The 14,248-nt window shown below is 42.4% G+C and overlaps 1 protein-coding gene across 1 annotated transcript in view; it reads left to right on the top strand.

Moving 5' to 3' along the window:
• The window catches only part of FHOD3 (formin homology 2 domain containing 3), a 432,873-nt gene that overhangs the window by 247,384 nt on the left and 171,241 nt on the right, over window positions 1-14,248 (top strand). The window contains 2 exon segments of the mRNA XM_017873931.1: window positions 1,087-1,181; window positions 10,288-10,431. Coding sequence (XP_017729420.1) covers window positions 1,087-1,181; window positions 10,288-10,431 — 239 coding nt within the window.

Raw genomic sequence — 14,248 nt, 5'->3', positions numbered from 1 at the left:
AAATCAGCTCTGACATAGCCCATCCAAGGACCAGCATTTGGAAACCACCGCATTTAGGTTATTTCCAAGTTTACTTCTCTCAAGCAAAAATAAGCAATATCCCTTTGAGATCTGTATAGAGAAAGCAGGAAAGAGCTTCATGTTGCAAACCACCAAGCCAAGGGCAAGGCAATTCTCATTTCACTTCACTTCAAATATTCATCTTGGGCCTAGAAAACCATGTCAAGGTGTTGTGTGCCCCTTTTTGGTCTTGCCCTTGGCTTAGTGGTCCTGAATGTGAATGTGGAATATCTCCTGTCACTCCTAGAGCCTGGAAATAGCCACCCATAAGCCTTCTCCTGCAGAGCCCAGGCAGAAGCCACCTCTTGTGCCAAGTCCTCTGCAATCATCCCTGCTGCAAGAGACCTCACTTGCACAGTGACAGGCTTAGCTGCATGCTTGGACACTTCTCAGCCATTGCTCTGTGCTGGTGGTGTCTGTTCTTGGGCTTATGCCTAGCTGCTCCATTCGATTATAAATCTATTGAGGGCAACTGCCCAATAGACCTTGTACCTAGCTGATACTTAAACAGTATTTGTGCCCTGATGGAGTAGATGTAATATGTTTCTGTTCTTGAGATATTTGCTAGACGGGCATGTCACTTATTTCTTGGAGTCACTGCTAGAGGGATGTTAAGATCTTCCACATCCCCTTTTCTTCGGTGCTGAAGGATATTCAGAGAATACTTACCAAGAGTTTTCTGCCCTGGGGGAAATGTATGGCCTACAGAGTTGCAGTGATTGGATTTTTAAAAATTCCATCTTTAATACGAAGAAATTTTTAAGTACGTAGGCATCCAGACACTGAAGGGTATACAATGCTCTTGTCAAAAGGACAAGGGTGATGTGAGATAGGGTTCCCTACTAAGAAATATTCTCAATTAGAAGCATACTCAAATCCATCCTAAGGATAATGTCACACATTGAAATTTGACGACTGAAAGAAGCTGCCGTCACTGGATACATCCTTGGATAATAAACTATGATGTGAGTTAGATAAAGAGTGTTGATGAATTGCTGTTTCTAATGATTTTTGCTTTACTCATAGGGGTCAAACCTTGGTCAAATATCATGGAAATCCTGGAGGAAAAAGATGGAGTTGATACAGAGCTACTGGTTTATGCAATGACTTTGGTGAACAAGGTTGGTTGACTGTGTTATGGATATGTTTAGATATATTTAACATTATCTAAAAAGATATGTTAAAGCCCTGACCCCTGATATCTGTGCTTGTGGCCTTATTTGGAAATCGTGTCCTAGCAGACGTAATCCAGTCATGAGGGCGGGCTCTGATGCAGCATGACTGTGTCCTTATAAGAGGAGAAGAGACACAGAGGAAAGACGATGTGAACATGCAAGGAAGACAGCCACGTGAGGACAGGCAGATGCATCTACAAGCCAGGGAACGCTACAGATTGCTGGCTGCCAATTGAGGATGAGGCAAAGACAGACTTCCTGTAGAGCCTTCAGGGAAAGCATGGCCCTGCTGACACTTTAATATCAGACTTCTAGTCTTTCAAACTGTGAGAGAATAAGTTTCTGTTATTTTAAGCCACCTAGTTTGTGATACTTTCTTACAGTAGCCATAGGGAACTAATACATTGTGAAAATCTAAAATTTTCTCTCTGAATAAGAGCCACATCATGTGGACACCCATCATGGTGGCTGGAACCATGGCTGCAGTGTGCACTACAGGAGAAAATCCTTTATGCAACCTGTGGGGTGGATGTGTGCAGGTGTGCCTGCTTGTGAAGGCCTGTGGGTGCCTACATGTGTTCATGCTTTGGTCTTTTCTAGTAAAACCAGAAAGATTTTACTAAATTTAAAATAATAATAATATAGATAATATTTATTATATTATTATTATTATTATTATTATTATTATTATTTGAGACGGAGTCTCACTTTCTTGCCCAGGCTGAAGTGCAGTGGCACGATCTCGGCTCACTGCAGCCTCCGCCTCCCAGGTTCAAGAGATCCTCCTGCCTTAGTCCCCTAGTAGCTGGGATTACAAGTAGCCTGGCTAATTTTTGTATTTTTAGTAGAAACGGGATTTCACCATGTTGGCTAGGCTGGTCTTGAACTCCTGACCTCAGGTGATCCACCCGCCTCGGCCTCCCAAAGTGTTGGGATTACAGGCATGAGCCACCACTCCCAGACAAAATTATTTTTTAAAATCATTTTTCCTTGAGGGAATATAAATTATGAAGTTTTACTCTAAGAAAATAGTTCACATGTCAGGAAGACACGAGGTACACGTGTTCCACTGCATATTGAAGTTGGACTCTTGGGCTGAGATAAGGAATCCTGGGAGTAGGTCCCACTTGTCTCATGTGATGGTGACCACACTTGGTGCTCTCATTCCTGCTGTCGCATCCCTCCCCGATCACCACCTTGTAGGGCAGTATTGGTCTTTGGTGCCCACCCCCAGAGGTGCTGCTCCGAAACAATGGGGCCCATGCTGACCCAGGACAGGCCCAGACTCAGGTGTGGAGTTTCTCCATTTGGATCACCATGCCTTAGAGCACAGGTACCTCACCAGCGGCCACCCCCCCCCCCCCCATGGACCTTCCTTGTACTCTCCGTACACGCTCACGCTGCGTGTGAGCCTGCGGGACCATCTGCAGTGATGATTAGGGCTTTAGAAAGATTCAGAGTCCCTTCCTGAAATACAAGTGGAGAAACACTTTCCCTGATAAACTGGGGATAAATCTGTAGAAAGCAGTATAATTATGAAGAGCAGCTTCTCCTACTAGATAGTAAAATGTGCAAACTCTGAGGATTACAACAATGTGGTCTGGCCCTTTCCTCAGCAGACAGATGATTGGCGCAGAGGAGCTCTGAAAGAGACCTCAGTGTATAGAACAACTCACTGTACAGTTAACATTGGTGGGGACGGGTTGGCTACTGATTGGAGAGGCGTTGTTAAATGGAAGTAAACAAAAACATCCTTTGACCATATACCACAGTAAGCCCTGGAGAGCTTAAGGCATTTAATGGAACATATCAAACTGCAGGGAGAAAAAGAGAGATGAAGACTAATTAGTCTCTGGTTGGTAACGTTTATTTTAATAATAAAACCAGTGAAAAAGGTTCCAGAGGAAGAGATTTAACTATTTTACTGCATAAAATTTTAAAAGATCTTATTTATAAAATGAAAATCACAAATTATAACTAAATGCAAATGACAAACTGGGAGATTATTTACAAAAAGAAAGGTAAAAAATGGTATTATCCTAAATATATTTTGAATTCAGTAGAAAAATGAAATACATTAAACCAACTAAGAACAAAAGAAATACATAAGAAAACAACAAGACATATTTCCCAGGTCACATTGGCAATGATTGTCTTTTAATGAAATATCATTTGTTGATGAACACCTAGGAAACTCCTATAACCCTGGTGGGAAATGGGCACAACTTTTCTGAAGTATAATCCTAAGAATTCTGCTTTTATTTTCAAATCTTTTTGTGAGCTCATTTTACCATTTGATTTGAAGCAATTTTCTGTTGGTTTCTAAGGTTTAAGGTCATCTATTTCCTGTCCTTTTTAGTCATTGACATTGCACTGGAAAACACTGAATTCAGCAAAAATGGAATTTTCACGCTGGCACAGTGTTCCCTGTTGTAACATTATTTTATTGATAAGGCCGTTCGCACATGTTCTTATGATCATACCAGTACCCACACAATGTGGGTACTTTGTTGCTATTCACTGGCAGGGACCCAGTGCCTATCACCCTCTGCTTGACATTTTGTGGCATTTGATGTCCAGGAATCCCTCACTTGCTCTTTCTCATCTGGCAGTTCTTTCTCATCCTTTGTTAGTTCTAGCCAAGGAGACATCCAGAAAGATCCTTGAGGTCATTCATTCAAATGTAATCCTTTCCTTAACTAACTTATGCCTAGTGTTCCATTATTGGAACGCTAAGCTTGTGTGATTTATTTATATCCTACTTCTCAACGTCATCGCCAAGGTCTGGTTTTTCACACAAAAAAATTTGCAACGTCTGGCATAAATGGGTTAAACAAGTCAACAGACCACCAGCGCTCATGCCACGTTTGTTTTGTTTTGTTATATTGTAGTAATGCATATTGCCCAATGAGTAAACTCCTCTGAGATACCAAACAAAATAAAATGTTAATCTGGGTCTGGAAAACTTTCAACTGTGAAATCTGGGAAATTATATTGCAAGTTGGGTCGTTTCTAACTATTGATTTCAACAAAATAAAGGCCCTTAATAAGATAGAATTTTTAAAAATGGACATTTCCATGACAAAACAATGACACTAAGTCCTATCCTGGTTACTGTTCTAAAACTGATTACCTTGTGAAATAGGATGAAGCAGACTGGAGATGGGAGGTAGAATGAGTAACAAGAGGGGTTACCGTGAGGCCGGCTTAGGGTATTCAGGGAAAGCAGGACCCCAGGGAGCCATGGGAAGAGGAGTTGTTCAGTGGGGCTAGGGGATAACTAACCTGGATGGTACATGCTGAGTAGTTGCCTTTGTTTTTACATTTACTTTTATTGTTTTAAAATTAATGTCTTAGTCCATTTTGTGTTGCTGTAACTGAATACCACAGACTGGGTAATTTATAAAGAAATCGATTTCTCACAGTTTTGGAGACTGGGAAGTTCAATATCAAGGTATCAGGGAGCTGGCGTCTTGTGAGGACCTCTTTGCTGTGCCATCCATGGTAGAGGGCAAGGGGTTGTAGGGGAAGAGAGGAGAAGGGGGTGAAACTTATGCTCTGTTAGGAACCTATTCCTGCAGTAAGTAATCCACTCCTGAGATAATGGCATTCATCCAATTTACCTCCTTTCAACACTTTGCTTTGGGGATTATGTTTCTAATGCATGAACTTTGGGGGACATATGAAAACCATAGCATCCTGCCCCCGGTCCCCAAAATTCATGTCCTCCTCATGTGCAAGATATATCCATTCCATCCCAATAGCTCCAAAGTCTTAATGAATTCCAGTACAAACTCAAAGTCCCAAATCCAGAGTCTCATCTGAATCAGGTATAGGTAAGACTCAAGGCACGATTCATCCTGAGGCAAATTTCCCTTTAGCTGTGAGTCTGAAATCAAACAAATTACCTACTTCCAAAATACATTGTTGAACTGGCATAGATGTTCACATTCCAAAAGGCAGAAACAGGCAAGAAGAAAAGGGTAACTAGTTCCAAGTCCAAACCCCAAGAGAGAAAAGGACAATATTAAATCTTAAGACTCTAGAATAGTCTCTTTTGACTCCATGTCCCATATCCTGGGCACCTTGGGGTTGGGTCCACAAGGCCTCAGGCAGTCCCATCCCTATGGCTTTGCTGGGCTCAGCCCACACTTCAGCTCTCCTAGGTTGGAGCTTTTGCCTACAGCTTTCCTGGGCTGGATTGCACACTGGTAGCTCTACAGTTCTAGGGTCTTGAGGGCTACTGTGCTCCCATGGCTCCACTAAGCATTGCCCTACTGGGGACTCTCCACAGTGGCTTCACCCCATGACCAGTCTCTTCCTGGGACCTGAGGCTGTCCACAACCTTCTTTTAGATCTAGGTTGAGGTCACCACAGCTCCACAGCTCTTATATTTTCCACACCTGCAGAATTAGCACCGTGTGTTTTATGGCTTGTACCTTCCAGAGCAGCAAGGCCTGCTTGAGTCACAGCTGGGGTGGCCAAAAAATCCTGCACCAGAATTCTGGGAGCAGGATCCTGAGTGGCCCTGAGCAGTGAATGCTGAGGTACTGCTGGTGCTTGTCCAGAAACCTGGTCCTCAAGGTCCTAGCTTGCTTAGAAGGTCTCTGAAATGCCTTTGGAGTTTTTCTCCCGTCATCTTGGGGAATAACACTGGCTCCCTTCTATCCATACTATAATCCTTTTAACAAATGGTCACTTGGTCATCCCTTTGGTTTGCTTTCCAAAAGATGTCTTTTCACTCTTTACATGGCCAAGCTGTGACTTTTTCAAATTTTTCTACTCTACTTTCCTTTTAATAAACTCCATATTTATATCACTCCTATCCTCTTGCATCTTCCTATATGCAATTAGAAGTAACCATACAACTCCTCCAATATTTTGCTTAGAATTTTTTTTCACCAGATATCCTAGTTCATTGCTCTTAAATTCTATCTTTCATTAGAGCCCTAGGACATGGACATAGTTCAGCAAAGTTCTTGCCACTTAAAAACAAGGATGATTTTTATTGCAGTTTCTAATACCTTGATTCTCATTTCCATCTGAGACGTCTTCAGAACTGGCTTTACCATTTGTATTTCTACCAACCACGTCAGCAGTCTCTAAGAAGGCTCTGACTTTTCCTACAACTATTCTCTTCTTCTGAGCTCCCACCGGAGTCAACCGGATGATGCTCTAGGCAATCTAGGCTTTTTCTAGCTTGCTTCTCCAAATCTTTCTGGCCTCTACCTATTACCCAATTTCAAAGCTGCTTTCACATTTTCAGTTATTTGTTATAGCAACAGCCCACTTCTCTGTATCAGTTTTATGTCTTTGTTTGGTGTTGCTATAACAGAATACCACAGGCTGGGTAATTTATAGAGGAAAGAAATACTCACGGTTCTTGAGGCTGGGAGTCCAATATCAAGGTGCTGGCATCTGGCCAGGCCCTTCTTTCTGTGCTATCCCATAGTGGGATACAGAGGGTGACAAGGGTTGTAGGGAAGATAAGATGGCTGAACTCATCCTTTTACTGGGAAACAACTCCCACAATAATTACCCCAGTCCTGAGATAACAGGACTAATCCATTCATTACCTGATCACTACTTTAAGGTTCTCCCTTCCAACACTGCTGTATTGGGGTGTAAGTTTTGGTGGGGGGCACATTCAAACCATAACAATGCACCTTTTAGAATATAGCTATATGAGTTTTAACACATACATGAAGATGGATCACCTTCACAATTAGAATACAGACTAATAATAACATAGTATTCCCCCATGTTATCCTTTTATAGTGACATTCTGACCTCCTGTATGTAATCCTGAGAAACCACTGATTTATTCTCTTATCACTGTAATTTTGTCTTTTCAAGAATGTCAGATGGAATCATACAGTAAGTAACCCTTTGAGGCTGGCTTCTGTCAGTATAATGCCTTTTGAGATTCATCTTTTATTGCATATATTAATATATGCAATATATTAATTAACTCCTTTCCACTGCCATGTAGTATTCCTTGTAGAGATGCATATGTGCTTACCCACTCACCTGTTGAAGGAGATTTGTGTGTATATAGCTTTTGGCTTCCACAGACAGCGCTGCTATGAACATTCGCATACCGGCTTTGCCACAATGGTTTTATCCTATAAGAAAGACTTGGTGGAATCAATGAAAACCCAGGGAGGGGGAAGAATGTCCTTCAGGAAGAATTTCCCCCTCTGAGAGAGACCTGTGAAGATTTACTTGTCACAGGCTTTGTCAAGACAAAGTCTAAGAAAAAACAGGAGGAGGGATACCAAGTGTCAGGCAGCTACACTCGGCACCTTTAGTGTCTGAGGGAGAATGCATCAGCAAACCTTTACCTCGCAGACTTTTCTGGTGAAGCTGCCATTTTTGTCAGAAGTGGACAACTTAGCAGCAGGGTGGCTGCAGGGTGGAATTGGGAGGGGAGGCCCAGGGGACAGGTGGGAGTGTGGTAGAATTTGCTGAGCCTATTAGAGAACCAACCAAAAAAAAAATGAATTTTTAAAAAGATGTATAGCACCCTCTTGCACAGCTGGAAAAAGAAGCTGCATTTGTGAGTGGCAGAAGGCCATCGTCTCCCCTGCAGCCTGCATGAAAGGTGATAGTACGCAGGGTTGGCTTAAGCCCATATTTTCACTGCGGCAATGACAAATGACCTGCTGATACCCTCAGTTCAGGGCTTATTACTGAGCAAGGGGCAAGAGTTTCCCGAGTCTTTTTAGTTCTTTTTTTTTTTTTTTTTTGAGACAGAGTCTTGCTCTGTCGTCCAGGCTGGAGTGCAGTGACACGATCTCGGCTCTCTGCAATCTCCGTCTCCTGGGTTCAAGTGATTCTTGTGTCTCAGCCTCCTAAATAGCTGGGATTACAAGCATGTGCCACTACATCCTGCAAATGTGTATTTTTAGTAGAGACTGGGTTTTGCCATGTTGGTCAGGCTGGTCTTGAGCTCCTAGCCTCAAGTTATCCACCTGCCTCAACCCCCCAAAGTGCTGGAGTTACAAGTCTGAGCCACTGTGCCTGGCCCCTGCTTACTTCTATAGTTCTAATTTTTAAATTATTTACTAATGGTTCCCTCACCCTTTATGGCTGGACTTGCTAAAGCAATGGGGATTAGGTTTAGCAGTTTAACCTCCTGGAAACTTCTGAGTGAAAGAACCTCAGTGGGCTCCCAGCAAGGAGAAAGCGGAAGAGGAAGGTGGGGGAACAGAGAGGTGAGGAGACTACCAGCAGTCTCACTCTGTGCCTGGGGCTGGCCCCCACGCTGCTGTGTAGGAAGTTTTAATTCTGACACTAGACGTCCCTTCACCTGCATCCCTCAGGCTGTGCATTTTGCAGTCACCTGGCAGTTAGGGCATCTCTAATTGTTCACCCTGCCCAGGCCTGGTATTGCTATTTCCCTCTCATCTTTTAATAAGTTCTAGAGTTTTCACTAAAAGCAAAGGATGATAGGATTCTTTGAATGATGTGCAAGTTTTTAATCAATGTTGGAAGCAGAGGGCAGCCCTGATGACCGTTATTGCCTGTCATTGAGATGTGGTTGGCCTGGTGCCTGTAGACACTGGTGTGTGCTGTCATACATGGCAGCCCAAGTGTGAACACCTATTTATGATGGCTTCAGATTCACAGCCTCCTGCCTTGTGTCCTTACTGGGGCCTTGAATAATTAGGCTATCACATCACAGTTGGTTTTCATTAATTTCTGATCTCAACAGCAGTGACTTGTGCCCTCTTTGCTCAGCTTAAATAGGAAAAAGCCATTATTCAAGTTATGAATAGAGGCCTTCTTTCCAACATTGATAGCCCCAAGATAGAAGTGTTAGAGAAGCTGGTGCTATGAAATGGTCTTTACAGAAGTGTTGGTCTTATTCCTTCCTAGGCAAGTTATCATGTTTAGAATAATTTTGGAATGTTTGTCTTGTTCTTAGAAATGCAAAGATAGTGAAGTAAGTAGGGACTAAAGGCTGAGACTGGAATGGCAGCTCTGAGCCCAGGGTTTTATCCCAATGTCTTCAGTCACTTCCTGTTGCCTCAGGCGTTTATCCTTCTCTGCCTCCTATATAAGATAAGGGGCTTGCAGTAAATCTCAGGCTCCTTCCAGCTCTGAGCCAGGGCCTTGTCTCAGATACCCTCCTTCTCTTAAGAGAGGTAGAATTCAAAGAGAAGTCAGCTTTTTCTTTCTTGGGTTCTCTTTTTGACTCTTATGCTGCCTTGAAATTTCTCATGCTTTTCTAAACTTCATAGACCACGGGGAGGCCCTCAGTTGAATTTACATACAATTTAATAAAATTAAGTTGTTACAACTCCAGTTGTTAGTGTATGGCTCTTAACAGGAGTTTGTAATTACAAAGTACGTTAGTTTACTATTGCTGTGTAACAAATTGCCGCAAACTTAGCCACTTCAAACAACACTCATGTATCATCTCACAGCTTCCATGGGGCAGGAAGTCCAAGCATGGCCTTAGTAGGTCCTCTACCCAGGGTCTCACAAGGCTGCAGCCGAGGTGTCACCCAGGGCTGGAGTCTCATCTGAGGCTTGGGGTCCTCTTCCAGGTCTATGTAGTTGGCAGAATTCATTTCCTTGCTTCTGTGAAAGTCGTGGTTTTTGCTCCTGCCTCGAGGCCAGTGGGATAATCTCTTTCCAGTCCAGAGCTCAGAGAAGAGCTAAGCCTTCTTTTAAAGGGCCTACTTGATTATCACCTAGGAGAGTCACCTCTTTGATTAACTCAAAATCAACTGATTTTGGACCTTCATTACATCTGCAAAATCCCCTCACCTTTGCCACCTAATGTAACCTAATCATGGGAGTGCCCAGCCCACACTCAAGCCGAGGAGATTATGTAGCACATGTACACCAGAGGGGAGAATATTGGGGTTCATTTTGCCTGCCACACTGAAGAGGCTTTTGCTCAGATAAATTTGTCATCTATCTGGATTGATTAGTGGCCATGATTATAACAATATGCCTGGATTAGGCATTGGAAAATGCCTTGAGAGCCTCAAGGCAGTCTTCTATGGTGTGTCTGTAGCTGGTTCTTCTCTTCTTCCAGACGTTATCAGGACTGCCAGACCAAGACACCTTCTACGATGTTGTGGACTGCCTGGAGGAGCTGGGCATTGCTGCTGTGTCCCAGAGGCACTTGAACAAGAAAGGGACTGACCTGGACTTAGTGGAGCAACTCAACATTTATGAGGTACCAGACCATGCCTTTTGTAAGGTATCATACAGCTTTGGCAATTGTCAAAGGCTGAGATGGCGCCACTTTAGACCACATGTGTAGCACATGAGCACCACCAGCTTATTAGAAATTCAGGATCACAGGCTTCACCCCAGAGCTGCTGAATCAGAAACTCTGAGGGCCCAGCAGACCGTGTTATGACAAGCCTTCCAGGAGAGTCTGATGGGTATTCATGCTCAAGAACCCTTGATATAGGGGAAATTGGTTAGCTATTTTCCTTTAAAGAACATGCCGTCTGTCAGCAGCACCTTCACTCAAGGAGACAGGGAGAGAAAGAAACAGAGGCAGAAATCGTGCTTCTTACACCTGAGGGAGATGGAAGTTCAGGCGGGGCCAGATACATGATTTGTAGGAACCAATGCAAAATGGAAATGAAGGACCATTTATGGAACACTGGAGCAAAAGTGCTGTTGAAGATACTAAAACAACTCTTCACTTTCTTCTGTGGTTTCTTCCACCTTGTGGTGATTTTCTAATTCGGTATGTAATGTTATAAGGAAAGAAAAATTAAAATTTAAAATTATTACCATGAATTTTACCATTCATCTTTATATTATGAAATGTCAGTTTCGAATGCAAATATAAGAGCCTTTAACTTGTAGGCAGAATCAGCCAAATTACCTAAATCATATTTTGTAGCTCCCACATGCACGTGTATTTTATTCTTACCAGAACAGCAGAAACAGTACAAAACTGACTGCACTGTTTTTACGTCACTTCCTGAGGTGTGTGCATTCTACCAACACTCTGCCTGCAACTTACGGAAGAGTAAGAAAGGGCTGAAAGAAAAAGGATCTAGGAGCTGCCCTGTCTTTTCCTTTCTTTTATGTTGTCATTTCAGCGTAAGTTGTTGTCTAACCTGGGAAGGTAACAGGGTAAGAACGAATATGAGAGGCTCCATGGGTTGTCTTCTGTCTGCACTCAAATCCATCTTGAAGGGAAGCACGGCCCCCAGGGCTGTCAGTGCCCCGCCTCCCCAATTGTAGGTGTAACATACTTACCTTGTACTCACTTCCGGTCCCTTGGAACTCCTGCCTATCACGAGTCTACCAGAATCTGTGCACATGAGCAGCAAGGAATGGCAGACATGCATGTTGTACCTCTCTGCTCTGCTCATGCAACTGCACAGGTCACTCACCCATGATGCCGGTTCTGCTTTGGACTACACATCAGGGCTTTGGACCCTGTTGACTTGAGTTCAGACTGTTTCCTGTGGGTTAATTTTAGGTCACATACCCCCATGGTATTAAAAGTACTTAACTGTGAGAGTGTTGAAATGACACTCTTTCTTGCTGATCCTCATCATCCCAGTGTCCTGCCATGGCCAGTTAGGGGCAGATCTGAAGATGTGTTTTCTCTTGGGTGGTATGACCTGAACCAGGAAAGTGAATGCCTCTAGGCCCAAACTCACTCAAAGAATACAGTGACCCAGGCAATCCCTGAGGACGTCCCATCAGTGACATTCTGTGTGTCTGTCATTGCAAGAGCCTTTGGGGCCTGTATAACCTTCCACCTCTGGTTGGTTGTTTATTTGTTGAGACGGGGTCTCTCTCTTTGCTGCCCAGGCTGGAGTGCAGTGGTGTGATCTCAGCTCACTGCAACCTCTGCCTCCTGGGTTCAAGTGATTCTCCTGCCTCAGCCTTCTGAGTAGCTGGGATTACCAGCATCCACCATCATGCCTGGCTAATTTTTATATTTTAGTAGAGACAAGGTTTCACCATATTGGCCAGATTGATCTTGAACTACTGACCTCAAGTGATCTACTTGCTTCGGCTTCCCAAAGTGCTGGGATTATAGGCATGAGCCACTGTGCCCAACCTTGGTTGTTTTGTTTTGTTTTGTTTTGCCCTCCAGCCATCCTTCACATTCCACAAAATTCTCCATTTTAAAGTGTACAATTTAATAGTTTTTAGCATATTCACAAGTGGTGTATATGTGTTTAGCATATACACAAGATGGTGTACAATCATCACCACTATCATATTTCAGACTGCTTTTGTCACTCCAAAAGAAACCCCCACACCCATTAGCAGACACTTCACATTCTTCCCTGTCCCCCATGGCCCCAAACCGGTAATCTACTTTCACTCTCTCTGGATTTACTTGTTTTGGACGTTTCATACAAATGGATCCATACAAAATGTGGTCTTTGTGGCTAGCTTTCACTTAGCATGTTTTCAAGGTTCACCCACGTTGGCAGAATCACTACTTTGCTCCTAGTTGTGCTGACAGTATTCTATTATATGGATATACCATATTTTGTTTATCCATTTATCAGTTAGTGAATACTTGAGTTATTTCTACCTTTTGGCTATTATGAATAATGCTGTTCTGAACATTTGTTTTGAATTGAAGTTTGTGTACATACGTTTTCAGTTCTCTTGGGTTTATTCCTAGAAGTGAAATTGCTGGTCATATGGTGACTATCTCTAACTGATTGAGGAATTGCTAGATTGGTTTCTAAAGTGGCTATCCCATTTTACATTTCTACCAGCACTGTATAAGGATTCCAATTACTCTACACCTTTGTCAACACTTATTATTGTCCACCACTTTCATTAAAACCAGCTAGTAGGTGTGAAGTGGTATCTTACTGTGGTTTTGTCTTGCTTTTCCCTTAAGACTGATGATGTTTAGCCTCTTTCCAAGTGCATATTGGCTGTTTGTATAGTTTCTGTGGAGAAATATTTGTTCCGACCCTTTGCTCATTTTTTTTTTTTTTTTTTTTTTTTTTTTTTTTGAGACGGAGTTTTTCTCTTGTTGCTGAGACTGGAGCATGATGGTGCAATCTCGGCTTACTGCAACCTGCGCCTCCCAGGTTCAAGCAATTCCCCTGCCTCAGCCTCCTGGGTAGCTGGGATTACAGGCATGCACCACCACACCCAGCTAATTTTGCATTTTTAGTAGAGATGGGGTTTTTCCATGTTGGTCAGGCTGGTATCGAACTCCCGACCTCAGGTGATCCACCTGCCTTGGCCTCCCAAAGTGTTGGGATTAAAGGCATGAGCCACCGCACCCAGCCTTGATTTTTTTATTGTTGAGTTTTAGGAATTATTTATATATTCTGGATACTAGATCCTTATAAGATACATAATTTGAAAATATTTTCTCCCATTCTATGGATTGTATTTTTCCACTTCTGACCTAACTGATCAGTCTTATTAATAGTAATACATTTTAAAATATTTCCTTTTCCACTTATAATATGCACTCATTGATGAAAATTTGGCATAACAGAAAGCATTTTGGTATACGAAAAGCGTACAAGGAAAAAAAATCCCCATGATTTTATTACTAACCATTTTTAACATTTTGGTCTTTTCTTCTAGTCTTTTTTGTATATGTGGGTGTGTGTTCATGATGAGGGACATAGTAGTCTACATACAGTGTTGCGTATTGAATCTTATTAGCAAACACGTTGGAAACATTTTCCCTTGACATTACATGTTTAAGAATTTAGTATTTTAGGTGTACAATATTCTATCTGTGTGTATACCTTAATACATATAACTAGTCCCTATTTTTTCAGATTTAGATTATTTTCAAGGTTTTCACAATTGCAAATGCTGTTATGAGGAAGATAATTCATTCATAAATTGTTCTGCACAGCTAGAGCTCTAGGGAAGATATTTTCTGTTATGGTGTTCACTAGGTAGAAATGGAGAGAATGATGTATAACTCACTATTTCCTATAAGTTACTGTCATAATAAGTGACAAGTTGAGGAATAGAACAGAATTATCTTTATACGATCTTGGTAGAGAGGAAACTGG

This window comes from Rhinopithecus bieti, unplaced genomic scaffold, assembly GCF_001698545.2.
Source record: "Rhinopithecus bieti isolate Rb0 unplaced genomic scaffold, ASM169854v2 scaffold_5260, whole genome shotgun sequence".
Classification (NCBI taxonomy): Eukaryota; Metazoa; Chordata; class Mammalia; order Primates; family Cercopithecidae; genus Rhinopithecus; species Rhinopithecus bieti.
Note: the sequence above shows the minus strand (reverse complement) of the source record. Positions and strands in the feature narration are given on the sequence as shown.